The sequence below is a fragment of the Carassius auratus genome, chromosome 20 (genome assembly GCF_003368295.1).
Source record: "Carassius auratus strain Wakin chromosome 20, ASM336829v1, whole genome shotgun sequence".
NCBI classification, from domain to species: Eukaryota; Metazoa; Chordata; class Actinopteri; order Cypriniformes; family Cyprinidae; genus Carassius; species Carassius auratus.
Window position 1 is genome coordinate 9,827,724 of NC_039262.1, and position 24,405 is coordinate 9,852,128.

General features: G+C 37.0%; 3 protein-coding genes across 5 annotated transcripts; 2 read left to right on the plus strand and 1 right to left on the minus strand.

Annotated features, from left to right (window-relative positions):
• The first annotated feature begins 796 nt into the window (after window positions 1-796).
• Window positions 797-6,557, plus strand: znf395b (zinc finger protein 395b). 2 transcript variants are annotated; one of them, XM_026290937.1, is made up of 10 exons: window positions 797-908; window positions 2,309-2,420; window positions 2,511-2,656; window positions 2,882-2,988; window positions 3,963-4,162; window positions 4,280-4,380; window positions 4,551-4,791; window positions 4,938-5,027; window positions 5,123-5,241; window positions 5,465-6,557. In XM_026290937.1, exons 2-10 carry the CDS (start codon window positions 2,358-2,360, stop codon window positions 5,574-5,576), a joined length of 1,179 nt encoding a protein of 392 aa, XP_026146722.1. In that variant the 5' UTR covers window positions 797-908; window positions 2,309-2,357; the 3' UTR covers window positions 5,577-6,557. The 2 variants fall into 2 exon arrangements, with proteins under 2 accessions (XP_026146722.1, XP_026146724.1); XM_026290939.1 differs by lacking the exon at window positions 797-908 and adding an exon at window positions 1,910-2,041.
• Window positions 6,558-6,700: 143 nt separating this feature from the next.
• On the minus strand, window positions 6,701-18,988 carry LOC113120847 (prepronociceptin-like). 2 transcript variants are annotated; one of them, XM_026290941.1, is made up of 4 exons: window positions 18,423-18,988; window positions 17,664-17,785; window positions 10,005-10,199; window positions 6,701-8,297 (listed from the first exon to the last, which is right to left on the minus strand). In XM_026290941.1, the coding sequence occupies exons 3-4, from the start codon at window positions 10,125-10,127 to the stop codon at window positions 7,716-7,718; spliced, it is 705 nt and encodes a 234-aa protein (XP_026146726.1). In that variant the 5' UTR covers window positions 10,128-10,199; window positions 17,664-17,785; window positions 18,423-18,988; the 3' UTR covers window positions 6,701-7,715. The 2 variants fall into 2 exon arrangements, with proteins under 2 accessions (XP_026146726.1, XP_026146725.1); XM_026290940.1 differs by lacking the exons at window positions 17,664-17,785; window positions 18,423-18,988 and adding an exon at window positions 15,601-15,859.
• A 166-nt stretch (window positions 18,989-19,154) lies between these two features.
• LOC113120850 (serine/threonine-protein kinase pdik1l-B-like) lies at window positions 19,155-24,070 on the plus strand. The gene is given in 5 exon segments (XM_026290955.1): window positions 19,155-19,328; window positions 19,716-20,135; window positions 20,138-20,409; window positions 21,530-21,755; window positions 22,605-24,070. Coding segments are annotated over 4 exon segments (1,071 nt in total). The 5' UTR covers window positions 19,155-19,328; window positions 19,716-19,795; the 3' UTR covers window positions 22,838-24,070.
• Window positions 24,071-24,405: the final 335 nt, after the last annotated feature.

Genomic DNA, 24,405 nt, shown 5'->3' on the forward strand with positions numbered 1-24,405 from the left:
CACACACACACACATATATATATATATATATATATATATATAAATATGAATAAAATTGAAACAATTATTATTATGGAATACTTTTTTATCATGTATATTACATTGGAAATAAAAACAATACTTTGAACTATAACTGTGAAACTGTATTGACTTGATTTTTGTTTTGTTTATGTTTCTATTTTTGTAAGAGTTGATGCAACGTACCAGTATTAGAGGAGAAGCAGTTAAAATAACCATTTTTTAATTATCTTATTTTCTTATACACCATAACGTGATAGTACCACACAATCAATTAGTTTATATTAATAACTATTAATTAACAAGAATAACACTAGTGTGTGTGTGTGTGTGTGTGTGTGTGTGTGTGTGTGACCCTGGACCACAAAACTACCCAACAATACATTGTGTGGGTCAAAATTATTGATTTTTATTTTATTGCAAAAATCATTAGAATATTAAGTAAAGATCATTTTCCATAGGCCTTTAGCCTATAGATATTTTGTAAGTTTACCGTAAATATAGCTATCCAAACGTATTTATTGATTAGTAATATGCATTATTAAGAACTTTTGGACACCTTAAAAGGCTATTTTCTCAATATTTAGATTTGTTTGTACCCTCAACTTCCAGATTTTCAAATCTTTGTATCTCAGCCAAACACAACCCATACTACATAAGCAGAAAGGTTATTTATTCAGCTTTCAGATTATGTATACATCTCAATTAAAAATAAAATTACCCTTGTGACTGGTTCTGTGGACCAGGGTCACACACACGCACACACACACACACAAACAAACAAACACGTAAGCTGCGCGAGCGCGACGCACAGCCCCCCCACTGACTGACGGCAGAGAAGCACGGATGAGCAGCAGACAGCGGCATCTCTCCCTACGAAAACATTCAAGGTAAAATCACTAAACGCCGGTTTTTCAGTGATGGCATGGCCAATATTGAGTGTTTATTTTACTGCATGTTTACAGACTTTTCCCACTTTAATTATATAGCAGGTGTTTATGTCAACTGGTCTGATTTTAATCTCTTTCGAGAAGATACGATGTTTAAAATGATCTGTTTTGGTGTGACAGCCTAATGCATGTGGTTTAATATGTTTTTATATATACATTTTTAAGAATAATGTGCACAAATGTGATTTATTGTATTGCAAATGTCTGGTGTTTTGCCTATTGGACTGTGTACATTGACGGGGGTTGAGCAGAAACTCGTGTACGCACACGTTGTTGGGCGAAGGTGTGTCCTTCAGAGAACCGAGTCAACCAATCAGAATGCTGCTTCCGCCTCCAGTGGGAAGGCTGTTTTTTGCTGGATGTATACACCCATTACGACAGTCAGAGCTAAAGTGTGGATCTGGATTTAACAAATGGCATAGTTATTTTAGCTGTTCCGAATATTCAAACTAGAAATACCATTTCCTGAAGAAAACGCAAAGTGTTTGCAAGGCAGAAGTTTTTAGACAAGCCTTTGTTTTCGGCTTTGGCTTTGTGTAAATGATATGCTCTCAGCAAGCATCTCATTTCCTGTCAGCTTTGGCGAGAATCACTTATGTATGCCACTTACACATGCAAGTGTGAAGATGGATATGAGCTGGTAAATACGTGCAAAAAGACAAAAAGTCACAATACAAATTGATGGTATATTGTCCAAATGGATGAAAATACGATACAGAGTCAGACTTCGAACTGGTGGTTTCTAACGAATCGGTTGTGTAAGTGATTCATTGAGTCGCTAATAAAAGACTCGCCTACCGTGTATCCAATCAATGGTATGGAGCTATAGAATGAATCAGAGAATGAATCTTTTTAGCGAATGGATTCAAAACACTCGAGTCACAACGATGAACCCGAATTCCGATCCGGGATTTTGATCTCTCAACGATTTCACTCCCTAAATCCGGAGTTACAGTATCTGAGAGGCTCACAGTCAGGGGGTGTGTTGCCCTAAAAAAAAGTAAAGGCATCGAGCAATATCCGACTGCGCAGCTTATCTGTATGCAAAAATCTATCGCTTGTATTCGCTTAAGGTATTTTTGATTGTTACATTACATTGTTGTCTTTCTCATGTTAGTTTTGAGTTATTAATTTATCCTAAAAGTCTATTATAAGTGCTTTAGTTTTTAATAGAGGGTGTTGCTTGTAAATGGCATTATTTATTTATTATTTTCCACGTTTTCATGGCCTCGTGGCTCTGTCGCAGAGCTTGTGAGTTGTTATAAGCCAACTTGGCGTTTAGATTAAAAAAATGCACTGTATATGCACGGTGTTTTAACATGCTTTTCACTGCTTTCTAGCTTTTTGTGCGGAGAGCCAAAGCCGACTGTTTAGCTGAGAGGGCACAGCATGGCAGCGGTGGGATCCAGAGCAGGACTAGACACGATATGCACAGATGGCCAGGACGAATTGGTATGTATCATAATAAATGATGATATATAGCCCCTGTAACTTATACATAGATAAACCTAAGTGTGTAATTGATTGTTTCCGCTCCTGCAGGTCTACATGCAGTGTTGTGGTCAGGGAGAAGGGGTGGGTGTGCAGAAGAAGCTGAAAGCAGGGACAGAGTGGTCAGCTGATGGAAACGCACAGCAAACAAACCTTTTATCCTTCCCACGGTCTTCCGGTGTGGACTTACTATACAGGTTAACCTGCAGATCCATTTCATCTGTCTAGTTCGTTGTCTTCTAAATATAATTTAATACCAGCCTTTTTCACTTTAGAGTAACCCTAACTCTGTTAGAGCAGAATTACTCTGCAGATATTGTGTGATAATGGTGAAACATTATTGTGGGCAATCTTACCTCATAGATCTGTAATGCAGTGTAGTGTAGTCGTGTGAAGAGTTTTTACTCTCTGGCTTGTTTCAGAAGTCCTGAGTCAGTGGAGATGGATGAGATCATGGCTGCAATGGTTCTCACCAGTCTGTCCTGCAGTCCAGTGGTCCAAAGCCCCCCGCAGAGGGACCTCCTACCAGGTGAACTGGTTTCTTTTGCAAACCACACCTTGCCAAACACGGAGCACTTTGCAGAGTATACTTGACAAACCACTGCAGACAGTTTATTTTAAACAAAGTCTCGTTAGATTCTCATCTAGTATATTTCTCTACTCTTTCAAATGTATTTATATTATTGATTTAACTTTTAAGTGCAGCTTATATATTTTCAATGATTTGGTATAACACACAACCCAACAATTAATTTAGCAATTCTTTAGATTTGTCAATCTTTCCATTTTTGAATGTTTTATTAATTTGATTTTAAATTATGCACTCAATTAATTATGTATTTATTTAGTATATTAAATGTTTCAGTTTTATTTTACAGTATAAAACACAACCCAACAATTATTTTAGGAGCTATTTGTTTTTGTCACTGTATTTTTGTTTGTTTGTTTTATTAATATCTCTTCTTAATTCTTAACTTATTACATTTTTATATTATAATTTTATTATAAAGTGTAACATGCAGCCTAATAATTAATTCAGCAATTTGCTTTCATTTTTCTTGGCTTATGAATTTCCCTTTATACACTTTATATTAAATTATAGAAATATTTGATGATTAGGTAACATTTTATACATATATTATACAGTCCAACATACAGACCAGCATTACAACCTAACAACCTGTCACACATGTAATTAAAAAAAAAGTATTATTTTTTCTTTAATTATACACTTAATTGTATAAATATTTAATTATTTTATTACAATTTTATTAAACAGTCCAACATGCAACCCAACATGTAATTGACCAATTCTGTGGTTTTCTCACTCACTTTTGTAAAAAATAGTTTTATTGATTTAACCTTTTTTTTTGTATCTAACATTTAATTATAAAATTATTGTATGTTACATTAAACAGTATAAAACACACACCCCGCCACTTAATTTATCAACTGTATGGTTAAGCGTGTTATTCACACTTCCTTTTTTGTCTGTGACTACAGGGGACATGGAGTGTTGTGGAGGTGAGCTGTCTGACAGCGGCAGCAGTGGTTACTGGAGCTGGGACCATGGCAATGTCAGCCCAGCCCCTTCTCCATCGGTCACTGAGATGGACAGGAGCCTGGGCCAACCAACAGATGAAGGACTGCACATGGAGCTGGACCAAGCCGCATGTGAGGAGCCTGAGGCCAGGAGGTGCAAGGTGAGAATGAGAAAACTGTCAGACTGCAAAACCTCAGGGTGAAGACACTCTAGAGTTTTAAGCTGACGTTTTAAAAATACATGTGAGTCACTCTTTGTTTTTCTTTCTCATTCTCAGAGCTTGAGCAGGGGAGCGTACAGGTGTCTGTGGCCTGGCTGCGGGAAAGTGCTGACATCACGGGTTGGAATGAAACGGCACATTCGCATTCTTCACCTGGGGTGAGTATGTCCTCACACACAACAAACTCTTGGAACAACCGCAATACCAGTGTGTATAATGTTGAAAAACCATGTATAATTCTGCAAGTTTACATTATTTACTAATCTTGAAAATAACCTTCAAATAATGCATTGTATTTTTTCCCTTTATTTTGTTTTCTCTTTAACAGTGGGGGCTCAGAGCAGTCCCACAGGGAGGAAGACTTCTACTACACAGAAGTCTCCTCTGAAGATGAGGAAACTGCACCTCCATCTCCAGCTCCATCCTTCTCTAGCGGGGCCTGGACCTCCTGCAGCTCCACACAAAGCCAATCCACCCCAGGACCCCAAGATGCTCCAGTTCAGTCAAGCCCACTCAGCCAATCAGCTCCAAGCAGCGTGTGGCAGATCCACACTGAACATCTCTATCAGGTACACATAGCGGCTAAAATCGAGCGGTTTAGTCTAAGTCTAATAAACATATTTAATTTAATGGGTGAACTATCATTTTATGATTTGATTGTAGAAAAAAGAAAAAAAGTGATTTGTTTTTTCCATCACTGTGTTGTTTTCTGCAGGCCTGTGCATCCATTCAGGTGACGGTCTCTCCTGGCTCTCCCACCTTTTGTAACTGGACCCCAACTGGTGACGTCCAGCAGAAACCTCAGGTTTGTCTGCTTCTCCAAAAGCATTTAACGTCATAGATTGTGCATTTTAAAACACTTAATGCAATCTGTGCTTTTATTATGATGTTGATCTGTAGATTCCAGCATCTCGCAGCCGGTCGGTGAGTGTTGGGGAACAGTGGTTACAGAGAAACAGCGCCCCCACCAGATCACAGACCATGAGCGCATCTCCCTCCAGAGGGCACTGTTCATTCAGGTATTAGATCATGCTCAGTTAAATGCTGCCCTCTGTAGCGAAGTAAAAGGACTCTTAAGCAAAGATAAAACTGTTAGCCCAGTTAACTTAGTATGTTTTGACGCCGTAAATATTAATATGACTGATCATTCTGACTACAGTGTGTTACACCACAAAAGTTATATTAGATAACAACTGTACATTAGAATTTTTTCAATATGCATTTATCTTTTTATGTCTTCAGGAAGGGCCGAGGCGAGGCCAAAAAGTGCCGAAAAGTGTACGGCGTGGAGCGGAGGGACCAATGGTGCACTGCCTGCCGCTGGAAGAAAGCCTGTCAGCGGTTCCCAGACTAAACAAAAAAAAAGACTTTAGGAGATGAGGAAGAATCTCCATTTTCTTTCTTTCCTCCAACTCTTTTCCTGCACTGTAAAGGACCCGCCTTTTCACTTTTCTACCTTTTTTTGTTTTCCTAGCTGAGTTAAAAGTGTTCTTGTTATGTTTTCCCACAAAGTGAGCGCTGGTACTAGCTGTTGAGACTGTGGAGTAATAGGTGAATTCTGCCCTCTCACAAGATAAAAGTGTAATCCTGTATCTGATCGAAGTGTTTTTCTACCCAAGTCCTGCACTTCATCCATACCTGAGATATTTAAGTGATTGTTGATTTTTGTATACTGTGCACAATGTATTGCTTTGAGCATTTTCATGATGTTTTTCTATTGCCGTTTTGTTAGCCTGAAAGGTGTAACCGTGTAATGTCATGTATTGTCTTTATTTTTTTTCTATTTACCCTGAATTTAGTCACAACTTTTCTTAAGGTTTGACTAAGGTCGTATGCCATAGCGCTTCCTAATCAATCTAAACTGCCAGATATAAAGCTACAGTGGTGTTGACTGAAAGATGTGAATGATGCTGGCCACATTGGTGCCCACAGGATGTTTTCTGATGGAGATAAAAAGTGCAGCTATAACCTTTTGATTGAATACCAAAGTGCTATTGCAAAGAGTTAAAGGGAGCTTGACTGAATATTGCCCGGAGAATAGATCGGGCTTGTTTCCTTTTGTACGTTTCTTGTCATCCTTCCAAAAAAGTGTTAAGGTCTTGTACAATACTGGAATCATCTTCTTGGGAACATCTAAAAGGATTTGAAAGTGTAACATCATACTGAAAAAAAATAAAAAATAATAATCATGTATGATTAAAAGACAGATAAAATATGCAAATATCAAAAGCTTGTCATTTGTGCATGACAAATAACAAGAACCATGTAAAATTATTTTATTGGCCTTTGTGTGCATTTCATGTACAAGTGGAGAGGATTAAAAGAGAAAAAAAACTCACTTTCTGAAAATGCTTGCAGAATGTGTTTGAAATTAAAAATATTCACAAATCCAAGATGTCTACACACACAAAACCGTACATTTATGTGAAGAATACTGTAAAGTACACTGAAAGCCTATCTGCTAGTTCTTTCTTAACATGTGGGGTGTCAGTTTTCAAAACTTGTAATGCGAGGGAGAGTCTGTCAAGCACTAAAGATGACCTCAGTAGTATATGTTCATGCATAAACAAATATCAGAAAGCTGGAACACATGCTAAACCGAAATGCCATTACCATCAGGATGAACCAAACAATTAAAGGCGCCTTTTTGGCAACATACATATTTGTAATGTAATGACTGGGTTGTTTTAATTTAATTTAATTTAAAGTGATCTTTTATTATTATATTTTATTTCCCCTCCCAAACTCACATTTAGGTGAGGTTTTGATTACAAAGCCTAAAGTTGTCGTATAATTTCTGCGATATTGTCAGGATTTGTATTCTGTTGTTGTTTGTTTTTTTTGCGTGGGATTGCACAAACATTCGGAGCATAATTTCGAGTGTACACTCCAGGGGGAAGCATCGATCCAAAAAACGTCAAACAGCCCGTAGAGACGATCGTTCTTTCAATATTGTGCTACATATCACCCATTAGCGCGTTTGATTGCTCGTGTAAATTTGAAGACAGTTCTGTGCATCAAGAACGTGTGCAAAACAACCAATCTTAGCACAACACAGTGTGCAAGGATCAAATATAAAGTGCTTTTCTCTTAAACAGAACAAGCAAACCCCATCCTCCACTACAAACCACTGCTCTTATTGGTAACTGATTCAAGTGCTCAATTCAAGTTTCACTGCTTTGCCTTTTATTTTTTTCACAATGCTTCAGGGTTAATCTAGGAGTTTTGATTCTGTAATGAACAATCAGTTCTCATCAGCAACATTTGTCCTAACAACTTGATTGAGATCAGGACTGTCAATGGAAATGTCAATGATAAAAACCAACGCTATACAAAATATTCCGCTTCTTTGATTAAACACAGATTTAGCTAGTTCTGGGCTGTTGTGGATGATAGATGTTCACAGGTTACTGATGGCTGATGAGCAGTTGAGCTGAGGTAAGTGAAAAGGCCAGGGCCTGTGCTCTAAGGCCAGCTAAACTTCATCCTGTCTTCAGATTCTGGTGGAGAGGTTGCTTGTGTGACCTGAACGCCCCGAGCGACCCGTCAAGCTCAGGTACTGCCTCAGTAGCTGACTCACGCGCTTCTGGTTGTTCCACTTGCGGGCAGATTTCCTTATCCCTATGAAGCCACCGTAGCGTTTCTGCAAAGGCCTTCCGGAGCTCACCAACTTCCGGAAACCGTGACGACCTTTCATGAAGCCTCCAAATCGCTTGGATATGCTTACGGCTGCTTCTCCGCTCTTCTCTTCTCCTATACCTTCCTGGTCCTCCTCTGTCCTCGGGTCAAGGTCAGGGTCATATGAAATTTCCAGTTTCTCCTCCTCTTCCTCTGAAGGCTGCTGGCTGCGGAGTGCTTGCACAGCATGTCGAAAGCGCTCCAAAGCCTCAGTATACTCAACACCATTGTCATTTTCTATGCTCACTGTGGCCAGAGGCTCCGCTTCATCCTCAGAGCGCTTTGATGTTTTCTCCTCCTGCAATGGTAGTGAAAGCTGGTTCAGACCTGCTGCCTGGTAACACAAATCCCAGGTCAATGCAGGAGATGCCTGTGCTTCACATTCCAGGATACATACCTGCAAAACAATCACAAAATATTATAAATATTTAAATGAAATTGACAACTATTGGTTCAACTGTACTGAACATGCTCTCTCTCAATTAAAAAAATAATAAATAAATAAATAAATTAATTAATTAATAATATATATATATATATATATATATATATATATATATATATATATATAGTAAAAATAATACAGTGACAGTATTGCTTCAGTCTTCAGTGTGACATGATCCTTCAGAAATTATTATATGCTGATTGGTGCTCAAGAAACATTTCTTATTATTATCATGTTTATTAAATGTTATTTAAAATGTCTTTATTCCTGTTTTATATGTATGTGTGTATATGTATATACCGTGGTGCCAAACCCCCTCACGAAAGAAAAAAGATGTAGCATTTATAACTGTGACGACTAGCGCTTATTAGGATCAACTAAACGCTGAAAAGTATGTGAAATATTTAAGGTTTGCGGCATAGAAACTTTAAAATATTTCAGAGAGTTTTACATGTCTGTTATTGTGGAGACATTTCCATGCCTCGAAACGTGCTGATGAACGAAACGAACTGTGATTGGTTGTTGGACAAATCGGTCAAACAGCCTGATGAGCTGCCATGAATCCCAGACCTTCGGTCTGAAGCTATGGTCTGAAGGTCTGGCTACGCGAGACTAATAAAAAACTGGCACAATTCTGCATGCAACGGTCTGAAATAATACTGAAATTATGTGGCATTGGTGCAAGAAAATATATGATAATTGAGTGACTAGAATGGGATAAAAATCATCAGCTGTAGACAATTGCAGGTTCTTTCCACAAAATGTTTATGTCCCTTTTAAGGATGGGTATGTAACGGGAGAGCCTTTTTTGAATCTCCAATTTAAAGGGAGAAAACCTTAAATTGTACAGGACTTATAACAGTGGACTGAAACTAAAAGTTGAATGCATGGAAAGTAATAGGCCAGAGCAAAATTTAATGTTGATGGCAAATTGAAAACATTTAGATAGAAGACAGTTACGAAATACAGATGTTTATTACTTAAAAAAGAATGGTTCTCTATGGGCATAGAAGGTTCAATGAAGAACTTTCAACATAAATGGAACCTTTCCTTTGTACAAAAAGTAATTTATAGTGGAAAAGGGTTCTTTAGATTTTTAAAATGTTCTTCACAACAAGAAAAGAATAAGGCTAACCTAAAATTTTCTTTGGGGAACTAAAAATGGTTAATCTGTCGTTTTCTTTGGGGAACTAAAATGATTCATCTTTCGAACCCCCTTTTTGGATGTGAGTGTGAATACAGTATCTTCTATGTCTGTGTATGAATCTGTTGATGAAATTTCAACATCTGGCACCACTGTGGTGTCACAGAGTAAAAGCATGCCCACAAGGACCCATCTGGTAATGGCAAGAGCTCCTCCACCAAGTGTCCATCACTGCTACCCACCACATCAGCAGCCGACAGCACCACAGCAGCCAGTTATGGGCTGACATTACCCCAATCACCCCAGTCACAGCTGTTTGGTCTGAACAGTCATTAGCAACTCGATTACAGCTACTATCAAGACAGTGACCAACTTTTAACAATGTTAATTTGTATCACCATTTCTCATCCACTCCTGCAATAAGATAAGACACCTCTGACTTATTCCAATTTAGTTTCAAAACCACAAATATTAATAGGGAGTTTACTTTTATGCTAGTTAGATGTGGTGCTTACCAGTGTGTTAAACGCTTGGTGTTCAGGTAGGATGAGTCCACAGGTCAAACAGTCCCCTTGGCAGTTGCTGTGACCCGAGGAGCACAAGCATAAGAGCAGCAGGGTCCAAAATGGGGTCTTCATGACTTCTTCACGGAACACACACCGGAACAAACAAATAAATCAGGAACTTAGTCAAAGTAGCCAATGGGATATCTGATGAAGGAAAGAGAAGAGTAGAGGGTGAGATTTTTCAGTGGTAATTATTCTTAAATTTTCTGCTTATAACATTAACTTTTACTGTATAGGGGAGAATAAATGAATGATTCTCCAGATGCTCTAAGAACTTTATAGTGGCTCAGACAGTGTAGTTTCATAAAATAACAGAGAAAATTTTAAGTGGCTCCAAGATATTCAGAAAAAGAAAATCTTAAAACTCTAATGGAATATGTTAAGCAATTTAGCTACACCAGGGATTCTAGTTTGATTCAGTTTTGCCCCTTTGCTTCATCTTGCCTGGTTCTTAAACTCATTTTACAGCTCAGTACCATGTTCTTCAACCAAGGAGAACACATGTAAGTTTAGGGGCAGTTCAAAAAAATTATAATAAAATACTTTAATTCAGCAAGTACGCATTAAATTAATAAAAAGTGACAAAGACATTTTATTTTATTTTAAATAATACTTTTCTTTTGTGCTTTCTGTTTGTCAAAGAATCCTCAAACTGTACGACTGTTTTCAGTATTGATAATCATTTGAGTTATATATTATATATATCAGCATGATTTTAATTATTTCTGGAGTAATGGCTGCTGTAAATATAGCTTTGCGTTCACAAGAATAAATTGCATTTTAAAATACAGCCTATCTAAATAAAAAAAATTATTTTTAAAATGATAATAATACTTAATAATTAGTGTTTTAACTGTTTTTTAATCAAATAAATGCAGCATTTAAGGTATTTTCATACATTTTCTAATTATTTGAATGAACATTTACTAATCATCCATGATCGAACTGATTAATATTCTTAATAAAAACATGAAATAATACCAGGCAATTCTGTTTTCCCCCAATCTTTCACTTCCTTTTTCTATTAAAAGGTTCTGATATTCATGAACATTCATGGAACTTTAACATCACACAAAAAGGTTCTTTATAGTGGAAAAGTGTTTTTAAATATATATTTTTTAAACGTTCACACACTAAGAAAAAAAAAGGTACTGTACTGTACACTGAAAGGTTCTTTGTGGAAGCAAAAATGGTTCTTCTTCTGTGAAAACAGCATTTTGGAACATTTTATTTTAGGAGTGTTGATGAATCTATACATGTTGAAAACACTTGGTCTAGAATATTTCACAAGGACGTTCACAGGTTTGTGTGTGCACATTTGCCAATTTGACCTGTAGCTATAATCCGCTCTGGAAACACCTTTTTTAACCTATGTCAATCAGCTAAACGAATTCCTGCTAATCCCAGATATTAGGACTGATAATCAGGCGTTTTAAAGATAAACCCAGAAATGGGTCCAGTTTCCCTAAAGCCAAACACATGTGCTTCTAGAGATAAGATCACCTTATGACAATCACAATGAACACAGAACCAAAGAAGTGAATCAAACATGTTTGAAAAATACACACATTAAAAAAGTATAAGGTAATGATCACCACCACTACTGTCACCACTGAAACATGTCAAAATTTGCAATTCACCATCTGTTTTCCCCCCACACATACTGAAGTTCATTAAGGAAACTCATCATAGGGCCTAATTAATGTCTGAATTAGTGTGTGTGTGGCATAATGAGAAGGAAATGAGTGCGGGAGAGAAAGAGCGGGAATGCAGTTTCCATCAAACTCTGACTCACGCACTGCACCAGCACACATTAAGTCACGACCGCATTAGGAGAGAAACGCACACATGTATGCTCATCTCTAAAAGCTTTCTTTGATGAAAGCCAAAAAAAAAATTTCGGTGAACTCCAGAGCAGTGATGAAAAGTTGACAATAAAAGCCAGTTGAGAAGTCTCTGCTCAGTGAGCAAAGAGTGTAATTATAGCCCTTCGTGTAGAGCACTCTGAGAGAAGGACTACCAAAAAGCTCAGCACCAAAAAAGTTTTCCAACCAATTAAATCCCTTGCATCATTAATACAGTTCAATTTGGAGAGTGATTTGATGGAACCTTTTTACGATCATCCCCTGCTACTGTCTCCTATTTGTCGGAGATAATGGAAAACATGAAAACAGCTGGAGGGAAAGTGCAAAAGCATCAACCTCAGCAACTGTCATCTGCAGTACTAATACTGTGCCTATTATTTAGCAGAAAGATAGAAGTGTCCTGTTTGACCTGTAAGGTACTTGTTGACCCTCAATCTTTAGAAGGTGTAAGGATATATAGTATGTCTTTAAAATATTAATGATACATGTCGTACAAAACTCTAAGGCTTTCTACCTTGAAGTACCTAAGTTTTTTTTATTCTGTCCATACAATGTAAGTTAGTGGGGTCCAGTGTCGTTTTGATAACTTTCTTTTTCTGGACAAACAATTTGGGACAGCATGAGGGTGAGTAAATGATGACAAAAACGTTAACTTTGAAGCAGTGTTGAATTGTTGTACTAATTCTTTTAGCCACATTACATACAAAAAATTATAAAAATAATATTTTAAATGCAATTATGCAATTATGCATACACACACACACACACACACACACACACACACACACACACACACACATATATATATATATATATATATATATATATATATATATATATATGTTTATACATACACACACACACACACACACATATTATGCTTTAATGGATCATTTTAAATCAAAGTTGTAATTTATTTTTCTAGTTAAGTCAACTCATTTATAGGATATAAGCCGATGCTGAGCTTAAGTTCTGTCCAGTATAGAAGCAAATAAAATAAAACATCAATAGTTAAATAATATGAGAAATAAAGAATAAAGCAATAAATAAAACACTGATCCATAATGAGGAGTTTTGTTCACATCATTAAAGATGGTTGTTTTTGAACCCTGTTTTTGACTTCTATAGTTTGAACAAAAAGGTTCGGATTGACATGAAGGTGAGTAAATGATGACAAAATATTAAGGGGGTGATTTTTTTTCTGTCATGATGCAGTGCTCACAGAGGAGGTGCTCTGTCTGCAGTCTTTGACTAATCTAAGGGAATGCGACTAATCTGATTTGACCGGTCTGCTCGCCCTCTCCTACAGCCACCTGATCGTATCACCTCCACGGCAAACACCAAACCCCATTCTCATTCTGTTCCCGCACCGTGGCTGAAACACAAACGTCTGAGTCAACACCAGATTCCAGAGAAGCTGCTTTTCTTCATGCTTTCTGTCTTTGATTTTTCCCATTAACATTTGCGTTGGTCAACTGTGTCATGACATGTTAAGAAAGAGCAAATAATAATTACTTTTATTTGTTTGCTACACAGTAGATGGAAGGAGGACCATGACCTCTTTTTCATTTCTCATCCACACTAATATCATTCCCCTGAATGTGAAGGCACTTCATCTTGGATTTATTATGCAGTAAATGATAGCTCACCTGTTTGCTATATGTAGCAATTTTTTTGTCATTCGTAATAGCATTGTATCAAAATAATCTAGGCTCTTTTCATTGTCATAACCATTTCCGTTGAGGAATGGGGGATTCGCGTGGTTACTTTAATTGAGAGCACAATGATTGCCAGAGGGCTCAGAGTCTGCAGTCCCGTTGCAGATGATCATGGTTCCCCTCCACACACACTGCCTCTTTACTGGCAGAACAGCAGCAATCATTGCATTATCCTCCCCGTGGCCATGACAATGAGCTGAGAATTTACCATAAAAAGATGGGGGGAGGGAGTGAAAAGTTTCTTTCTTTATTGATTTTTGAAGGACTGGGCATGATATTCCAATAGCAAGAAGATAATGCAATAAATGCCACTGTCACCAAAAGCAGTGGTGAAAGTAAATAGCCAGATGCATATATTAGATCAATTGACTCACGGAAAGTAAGAGAATACAACTCTAATTGATATATGTATTTAATTATGCATGCAACACTTCTCTAATGGATTTTACATGACTCAGGTAATTAATCTGAGGAAAACTAGTCACCCTAATACAGTGCAAAGTTTTAAAATAATTACACTAAATTAGACAAGCAGCTTTCATGTTTAAATTCAATTTTGCATGAATTTATTACGGCATGCATATTATGCACAATTTGGAAGATATATTTAGACGCGGTGTACACCTTGAGTTTGCCTTAATCCAATGATGCAAGAAAAAAAAAAAATCTATGGAAACATAAATTGATTCAAAATATATGTGCAAATTTCCATGTATGAATACGTGAAGACATTTGCAGGCCTTAAAAAGATATTGGATTGCTTCATATGGATTATAAACTGCTTCACAGAACATAAAATAATGGAAAATCAATAATGTAAAAAAAAATCAATCATTCAATATATATAAAATCTGAAATTAAGCTTTATTTAGTTTTATATAGGTTAATTTTCTAAATGAAATATGGTTTGATCCTTCTTTTTTGAATTGTTATATATGATATATTTTTATAAAACAAATTATACTTAAACAATAAACCATAACCAAACCATCGTGTTATTTAGTGTAAATTAATTGTCATGCTAAAAGCAGGAAAAAATTATATAAACGAATAGGGCACTTGTTGCTATTCTGCGCAGGCTGTAATTGCATGAAATATTGGAATAAGCATTATGCACAAAATGCTATGCTAGTTGGTTAAAGGGATTCTCAGTGGACACATTGTGTTAAGATTAGTTTAATTACTGCAAATAAATAGAATTAGAAGTAAACTGAGTCAAAATAGCTGTGCTTCCCTCATCACTGACTTCAAACAGTGCACTCAGGTCCCTGTGATCAAAGCTTTGAATGAAATACACTTGTCCAACACTGTCTTCTAGAGTGTTATATGTTATATGGAATTTCAGTTAATAGTCAGTAGAGTAATAATTTTGAAAGAGTCTGTAACACTAACCTCTCTAACCTCCAAAACAAACATAATCCAGACAAGTTCTGTTTTGTTCATACACAGAAAAACAACAATTGAAAAAGTAGCTTATTAAAAAAAGAAATTTGATAAAGGCAAACGAAAACAAAGCAAAAAAAAAAAGAAAATAAATAAAAATAAATAAAATAAAACAAAAACAAACAAACAACAACAAAAAAGGATAATGTCAGTTAACTGGTAGCCACGAAGATGATTAATGCAGAAAAGCTATGAGTAATGGAAAAAATATTATTTACAGAGCAGCACTTATCATTAAAATGTCATCCAGGGACCTAGTCACAATAATATTAGCCGAATCGCACTGCCATTAAAAAAACAGACTGTGATTACAGCTGCAGTCACTTTTGCTTAAACAAAATTTAATATTAATAAACAAGCAAAAGAAAGTGTGTAATCTCAAAACATTTGTGACATCAAGCAAATCAAAAGAAAAACAACAACTGACCCAGCAAAACCAGTCTAATCCTCATTCTTTCACTGTGGATTTAGAATCAATACAAAAATACAAAAGAGGTATCACATGACCCCTTGTTTTACCTGCCGTCTGTGATAACGGGTTGCTCTCAATCTGTCTCTCACTTTCGGTCTTGAGGTGTGGCGGTTATGTCCAATCTTCAGCTTCTTGGTTTGTTCAACTGCTTGCCTGCTCCCTTTCTCTCCCCTCTTATAACGGCACACCCCTTCCTCTGGATCAGCCCCCCCCCCCTTTGGATGGGGCTACACCAAGGCAGGGTATTACGCACAACCTGGACAGCCATACAACCCTTAGTCAAGACTGACGTACAAGACACTACCTACGTCACCTCTTTCCCCACCCCAGAAGATATTACCTGGGCTAAAAATACACATCATTCAATTTGTAATGGACTAAAAATGCATTGGTTTTATCCAAAGGCATATTGACTGTATATGTCCAAACATAGTTCCCATCAATTAACTGATGATCAGAAACTTAGATATCATGCCTTTAACAAGCTAAGCGCTGGCTTGGGAGTGCGAATCGCAAATTAAGCCCAAAATGCAATTTACAGTTGAGCGGTACATACAGGAAAAAAACAAAGTCTCCCAGAGGCAAATAGAAATCTCAGTGGACGATGAGACTTCACGTCCATTGCAAAAGGAAAGACACGATTGTGCCAACAAGAATACGAGGAGAACACTAACAACAAGAGTTATGAATCATACAGCTGTACAAATACCTTGCTTTAATGCAGCATTTAAATAAAATGCATTTGCTCTTCAGTCAAATTGAGCTCACATCTGAGCATATCTTGAATTCAGTTGACACTTCTCAGTATATAAGTTGCAATTTCAGTTGACTGAAATTGGCAACCCCACATGAAGTTAAAATATGAATGACACAAAAAGGAATTGACTGAATTGATATTCTGAGAAAATCAAAACAGGTAATGCATTTTGCGGAATGAAGTGATTTCCGCTCTTGTTCGCAAAGGTACATTTACTAAATATGATGAAATATATAACAATTCCTGTTGGTGACATTTAAAATTCTATCTATATGTACTGTACGCCCTGTAGAGTAGTATGGGACTAGTAACGCCAAGGCTAAAACATATCCCTTAAATGCCATGTAAGTTGAATAAAAGCATCGGCCAGATGTGAAATGTAAATATCTACAAACTTTAACATCTTTCAAAACCTTCAAAGGTTTAAAGATTGTCTAAATTATATTTCCTTTTATTCACATTTGTATTGGAATTCAAATCGATTTGCTAATTTTAAGACCAGCACTAAACCCCGTTGGACCTTGTCTTTCCAGCAGGGATGGTGAAGTCTTATACAATGAGAATATACAGTATGAGCATGCAAGCATTATTATTTTTTTTTCAAAATAAAATAAACACGCACGAACGCACGCATTCACGCACAGACACAGTCCTAAAGTCCTAAAAAAAAACCCACCTCAACCAAAGCACTGGGGAAAACTGAAATACTGTAACATTGTGTTCTAGCTGATAATTATTTTGAATGGGCATATATATATGTAAGTGTTCCGGCAATAGGAAAAGCCTGTTGAAAAATAAACTCATTTGGGTAAGACCAGTAGCTAATATGAGCACCCATTAGGTTACAATAGCTTGCTTTGATCTCCCTAATCATGTCGTTTCAGAGGCTGTTAAATAACATGGATTAGATACAAAAAATAAACACAAATCCTGATTTGTAATTAATCTCTAAATGAACATAGTGATTATGAAAAACATGTGTCATGCATTTGCGGCACTGAGGAAATTAACCAATAAGCATCACAATTATTAACGTGATGCGTCCAATATTAAGTCTTTGATAACTCATTCCTAAATCATAAACAACTCAAATAACCCATCACCTGAGTCCCTGTCCCAAGCATTTGCATACTGGTCCACGCAGTAAGACTGGAATAAAAGATTATTCAAAAACAAACAGAAATGCGCCATGCCGCTACAAAGGAACTCATCAGATTCTGTGCCACATCATATTACAGCAGTGGGTGAATCACAGAACCAGCAGCTGAATGCATTGTGGTGAGACACCACCTCAGAGTAAAATTGAAGTCAGTTCTACGCAAGATTTGCAATTATACGAGTGGGCTTATTCACCTCCGTGATGCAGAATGATTGGAGGCCTCTCTGGTCAATGTTGTTTCATTCCCTTCATCATTCCAGGGCAATGTTTTATTGTTATATGAGGCGATGAAGACTGCTGAGGTATGTCCATGTCCCTGTGGGAGACACCGCTATGTTTTATGGGAGGCCCTTGGCAATAATTTCCAAAGATGACTATTAGACACTTAATTGATTTCAGCAGAATAACCAAGATATATGACTCAGTGTAAGAAAATATGTAAAATACAAAGCCTGCTGTGGATGACAGAGCTAGTGTTGAAAGACGTTTAAATATAAGCTGTATTTTATTTCACATGTTGTACATTTATTTGAAATAAATAAAAGACAAAAATGCAGTTCTGAAAAGACTAGGAATGTAGCACACTAAAACCAAGCTGGAACGTATCTCAGCACACTGGGTGAGAAATGAGAAATTCTTTGGTTACTGGTAAGACATAGGTGCTACTATAGTTGGCAGAGAAATAAAAGAAGAAGAAAATAATTGGTTGAGTATTTTCTGTAAAGTGAGAATGTGGGAGTGACAGCCTGGTCAGACAATCAGGGGTGTTCTTGGGTTATCATGGAGGTTTCCTTATCTGTGTCTGACATTTTGGTTAACTTTAGGCAAGCATTAAAGAGCCACCTTGTGTCAGGGGTTTTATCACATTTTAAAAGTTGGAAAGAGTTCGATTCTTATGGGGGATTTCAGTGCTTTTAACCCAAAATTGCTATATAAAAAAAGTTTAATCCTACCTTTAGAGTTGGAAAATCCTTGATTTTAACAGGGTATCTAGGGGAGACCAGGGCTAGTTGTTAAAAACAGCTTGGAGGTTTTATCACAATAAACCCAGTATGGGGTAAGTTGTGACAGTGGAACCTACGTAGACTTTTCGGTTAAGTTAAATCTTAAAAGCGACAGAGTAAAAGGAAATGAAGTAAAATGTCAAGTAATTGTTTAACAACTAAATTATATAAATGTACAGCATTTAAAACATGTGACAACTTGCCCCAATATGATTTTTAAGTAAACTACTCTGAGTACACCGTTCAAATCTAACGCTACATACATTCATTATGTAATGAATGTCTTGTAAATGTATGCATGTTTTTGTGCTCACTTGTTTGCCCAACAACTATGGGAAAAATCTTATAATATTAAGCTTCCAAAATATTATTCATTTGGGTTTTGAGCACATCTGTGTAATGGCTTTTTAACTCATAACTCTACGGAGATTTAGTCTCAATAGCGCTGTAATGATTAATGATAACTATTAATAAACTATTGAACACTAAGTAAGTTACTCCCTTTAAAAGACATGTATCATCACCAGCCTTGTTGTTGAAAAGAGATGATCGTGTTAATTTACTGGTCACTTTTGAATCGGTGTTGTGACGTTTTCGTATCTTATTGGTGACCGCGGTCAACTCCAACGGTATTGACCAATAGAAACGTAGAACAGCATCAGACGCGCGAAGATCTAAAAACTACGGAAGTGTTATTACGGAAATGCTGTTTACGTTGTACGTTGCTATGTTGTTGTTCAAGTTGTTATAATTACAAGTGTGTTGAGATAGATACGTTTTTATATTATTATATTAATTATACTTGGATCAAAAAACTTAGAGCAACGACACTTGCCGTTTGTTGCAGTTTAATGGGTAAGTTAATTCAGATTGTTGACAACAAAAAGCAAGAGGAGTGTAAATGCTGAATTCATTTAATAATTTGATTGCGTCTATTTTTCTGCTATTGTAAAGGAATATGAATATTTATACAATAAGAAAAGTAATTTTGACCTGTATTGTTAATAAGAACTGTAAAAACTTACATTTGAGTTGTCCAGTTAAGGGGCTCTGTTTACATTTTAATATCCGTGTTTTTGGTGCGTGCATGTGTGAATATATATATATATATATATATATATATATATATATATATATATATATATATATATATATATATATATATATTACATAAATTGTGTATAACGTTACACCAATGTAGTTATTGTAACTAATTTTATTTTACTCTGCTTGTAATATCAGAACAATATAATAAAACACTCAACACTTGAGAAGACCAGCGAATCTCGCATTTGATTCAGTGAACAACAAAGGCTGCTAGGATGGATGATATCTATACTTTGCAGCAGGAAGTGGGACGAGGCAGCTATGGAGTGGTCTTCAAGGGACGTGTGACAGAGACTGGGTGGTGGGGCGAGAGGGGCGACACGGTGGCCATTAAACGTCTACCATGTTGTAACCCAGAGAGTATAGAGCTTTACCTGCAGGAACTGTGGGCTATGAGAATCACAGCACGAAACCATCCCAATGTCATCGCTCTATACAACTGCCTCTTACAGACTGGACCTAGAACACTGCAACCCCTGAAATCAGGGAGGCTTCCTTTGGATTTAGTGGAGAGTGCTCTCAAAGGAAGAGTGGTGGACAAAGACACAAAAACCCATTGAAGAATCCCTCCAGGTCAAAGAGGAGGCTGATGTCCACAGAGGAGGTTCCCCGGCGCTGCTTTGCCCTTTGGTTGGTGATGGAGTACTGTGAAGGAGGGGATTTGAGCCAGTACATTCTCTCCAGGCCGCCAGATGCTGAGTGCAACTATGCAGTGGTTCAACAACTCGGCAGTGCCATTGCATTCCTGCACAGGCATGGAATAGTGCACCGTGATATAAAGCCAGATAATGTTCTTGTCCGTCTTACTAAAAAAGGACCGGTCATGAAGGTACAAAAAGGATGCAATCTATTCTAAATAAATTTTTTTTTATATCAAATTATTCTTTTACTGCAGTGTTACAAGCATGTACATCTAAGAAACAATAATATTGGTTAAAATGCTAATGGCTTATGGAGTCAAACTAAGTGCAGTTGTCATGGGACCGAATCCGATTTGCATTTGTACAAGCTTTCATGTTGTTTTTGAAATGGTCTATACTGCTTTCAGAGCCATATTGTCTTTTTTCTACCCCTTTCCCTTTTTATTTGATTTGTATTAGTCTGGAGGCATGGAAAATGTTCCACTATTAACTTGGCTGTGATAAATAACAAAGCATTACAAAAGTACTTTTGAACTTCTATTTGCATGATAGACAAAGCCTTTGTTATTGCCCTACAACATGAGTCACATTCCATGGTTTGAAGTGCCCAGAGAACATTTTATGCGATGGATGATAAGAAAATGTGTTTGGATTATTGCTGGTGCACCCGTAAAGCAGATAATGTTTTTTCCCCAAAAAACTTTTTTGTATGATCAGGATGTGTGCCTGAACATTTTGAGCCTATTCTGTAAATCAATACAAATACCAGCAAAAACAGTCACTTTATAGACAAAGCTTGAAATGGATTGTCTTGAAATCCATTCTTCTAAAGTTTCAAATAATGAGTTTTTACGTTTCATTGCATGTAGAGACAATCAATGTAGTGTGCTTTGAAGCGACAGATGAATTGTGCTCTAAATGTGTACCAGTCAAATATTAGGCACAGCACACAGTGGATAGTAAGTTGTGAGTTATCAGTTGTTAAAATAAATGCTTTTGTAGTTTCCAAAATTTTCCAGCTTTGTCAATAATATTAGACTAGATTTTAAGGTTGTTGTTGTTGTTTTTTGAAGAAAAAAGCCGAGTCCCTTGTTCAGTGAAACTGTCCTATGAAGTGAAGAAATTATTTGAATATATATGAATGGTTTTGTAGATATGTTAATTTGAAATGTTTTATTATTTTAATACTATTCAATATTTAGCTAAATACATTTAACAGTTATTAATTTAATATAAATATAAAAAATAAAAATGTTTCACTCCCCATATCTAAAAGGTGGTCCTAGTTAACTTCTTTATGTCTTACAGGTGGCAGACTTTGGCCTCAGTAAGATGGTGGACAACCCTACTGATGGTGTCCAGAGTAGACTGGCTCTTTCCTCTACCTGTGGCTCAGACTTCTATATGGCTCCAGAAGTTTGGGCAGGTCGTAGTTATACAGCCCAGGCTGACATCTTCTCTCTGGGTGTGCTTTTCTGGGCTGTGCTGGAGAGAATAACATTTCTAGAGGATGGCACCAATCAAGAACAACTGGGTTAGTTTTTTTCTGGGCTGGCAGGGGGAATTTACTTTGGCTCATTTGGCAATACCCCTTTAATGTTTTTTAATGTTTTCATCTTTGTTATTTAATCAGTCTAGGTCCATGATGCATGTATTGTTATGATTAAAATGAAAGAGGAACTTGTATCTGGAGTAAATTAGGTCTTATGATGGGTTTGAAGATTAATATAAAACCCACCATCTTGTGATTGTCACAGCTACTTCACAGAAACGAGAATAAAATTAGGTACAGGAATAGAACACCTGACAATTTTCAGAGCCTCACTTTAACTAGCATTCGGGAGGCAGGTGGCTATTTCGGTTTCTCTTCTTACTGGTTACCTCATCCAGACTTCACTTTATACCGCTGTGAAAGCTTTGTTGTTAAGCATTTGACAGTAGTTCATTATCTTAATCCATAATAGCTGAGATAAACTAAAGTGGTCTGAGGATGCAGGTTTTGGATGGAGTGCATAAGCTGTTCAGGCAGTCCTCAGTAATTACTCGAACCCAGCAACTTTCTGCGCTGCTAGCAGGAGTACAGAAAGGTCAGATGTCGCAGCTTATTTATATAAGGGCAATTAACATCCTTCCACCCATTAACCTCTCTGTGGTGGGTTTGCCTCGAAGTTTTGTGAATAATAATGAGTTTGTGCCAGGCATGTGCTTTGAAGAAATGCACTTGATTGTTTTTATTGCCGCTTTTTAGTGTTGTTGAGCTAATGGTGCAAATTCAAATGCACCAATTAGGAGATCAAAGGAAACTCCTCATACGGGAATGAATGAATGCTTGAAAATTGATTAAGCATAACATCTGTTTCCTGTTTATTCCATGGTGTTCTAGGTGCATATGTAATGCGAGGCCGCTGGCTCATCCCGTTAGGTGAGGCTCTGTGTCAGAATCCCGACCTGCAGTTGATCATCCCTATGAGGGCACGACGTGCTCCGCCACTGCCGCCACCTCCAAACCCTGCTATGTGCGAGCTGCTGATGGACATGCTAGATTCTGACCCCGACATCCGGCCCACAGCAGACCAGCTGGAGAAGAGGGTCCGGCGTGCCATGGAGGTCCACTGATCTCAGAGCAGCATACTAACAACCAGTCTCCTTTATACACTGAAAAACTTGAAGATGAAGCCAAAAAAAGATAAAATTGAGATTTATAGATTTGTGTTATTTGCTTTGAATTTTCATTTAGTCCCATGTGTCTGTTACTGTGTGATGCTTTATGAATTATAATTAGTATATAGGGCTGCATGATACACATACAAATATCACAGATTAATAAACTGATTTATGCGTTTCATGACTTGCGATAATGGAATGATTTTAATACTTATGAAAGTTCCCACACTTAAAGCATTATCATACTGCCTTCAATATTGTGCAGCCCTATTAGTGTAACTAAGCTTTTCCTCTATTCTGTGATGTTGTCAATTTAATTTTAGGTATTTATTGAGAAGTCAACGAAAGACAAATATAAAATAAGTAAAACAATACAATACTCTGTTGAAAAACTTATTTTCCCAGTCCAAGCTTGCTTTCTTAGAATTTAACACCGCTTTCATGCTTATAAGAATAGCCAGTCAGAATCGGTTATAGTTGTGTTGTCAGAAGCAGCAAGACACGAGAAACTGAGCATTCAGAATGGTCTCACCACAAATCGCCACCTTGAAGCGACAGTGTAATTATAGAAAGTCAAAATGACTGAAACCTTTGAAGTTTCATAGCTGGTGGCGCATGTTCAATATCAAGATTGGAGGGGGAATTATTTTGTTTCCTGTAATGTGTATCTGTGAAAAATGGCACAAGTATCAATCATTCAGATCGCCTGTTTTCAACTGACAGGATTGTCATGGTTTCTGTGGCTTTACTGGCCAGTCTCGTAGATGGTTTTGTCTTTACAGGATGCTTCAGATAGTTTTCTGGTTGGGGAAAGTGCTCCATCTTCCACAGGAAATTAAAGTCCCCCATTGTGATTTATATAAATGATATTTGGCTCAGTTTGTGTTCAATACCTCTCAGGTCTAGAAAGTGAAAAACACTAAATCAGCTGATTTTGAATTTATTTTTTTTTTACAGATCTCTGTGATCAAGACTAAGCAGTTAACTGCGGTGTTGAGCTGATGGAGGCCAATAATAATGCCAAAGTTGAATATTAATGACTTGCGAGAGTGTTCAAGGGTTTCAAAACCTTACAGCCTCACCGCAATAACATAAAGCGTCTGAGAATCCTTCTAAGTGGATCTCATCTGTGACATTTCCATCTCTAGAGACACTTTGCCCTTTTCCCTCACGCTTCGCTGGTTTGCAAATGAAACGCTGCGATGCCTCATCTTGACCTCGGTGGCGAAATATGCACATTATCTTAACACAGCACTCGTTCATTCTCTGAGGTCATCATTTCGGCTACATCAGTATTATTCTGCATTGGTAAGACTTTACTTTAAAGGAATCATGACAGTTATGAGCCAATGTAATTAAGGAAATCTGTTCTGGGATTGTCTAGTTAGAACTTACTGAGATTCAGTGAAAGCTGCTGATTAGTGTGTAGGATGACAGTTTGATGTTCACTGTTCATCGTATTAATGATGAGGTTATTAAGCCATTAAAGTCCTAACAAATGGTCTGTGCCAGGAAATTAC

Bases quoted from the DNA above. Each gene is read 5' to 3' on its own strand.
- znf395b (XM_026290937.1), top strand. From the start codon at position 2,358: ATGGCAGCGGTGGGATCCAGAGCAGGACTAGACACGATATGCACAGAT. The intron at 2,657-2,881 runs GTTAACCTGCAG...GGCTTGTTTCAG, and splicing joins GGTGTGGACTTACTATACAG to AAGTCCTGAGTCAGTGGAGA. The intron at 4,381-4,550 runs GTGAGTATGTCC...TCTCTTTAACAG, and splicing joins ATTCGCATTCTTCACCTGGG to TGGGGGCTCAGAGCAGTCCC.
- LOC113120847 (XM_026290941.1), bottom strand. From the start codon at position 10,127: ATGAAGACCCCATTTTGGACCCTGCTGCTCTTATGCTTGTGCTCCTCG. The intron at 8,298-10,004 runs GTAAGCACCACA...ATTGTTTTGCAG, and splicing joins ACCAAGCGTTTAACACACTG to GTATGTATCCTGGAATGTGA.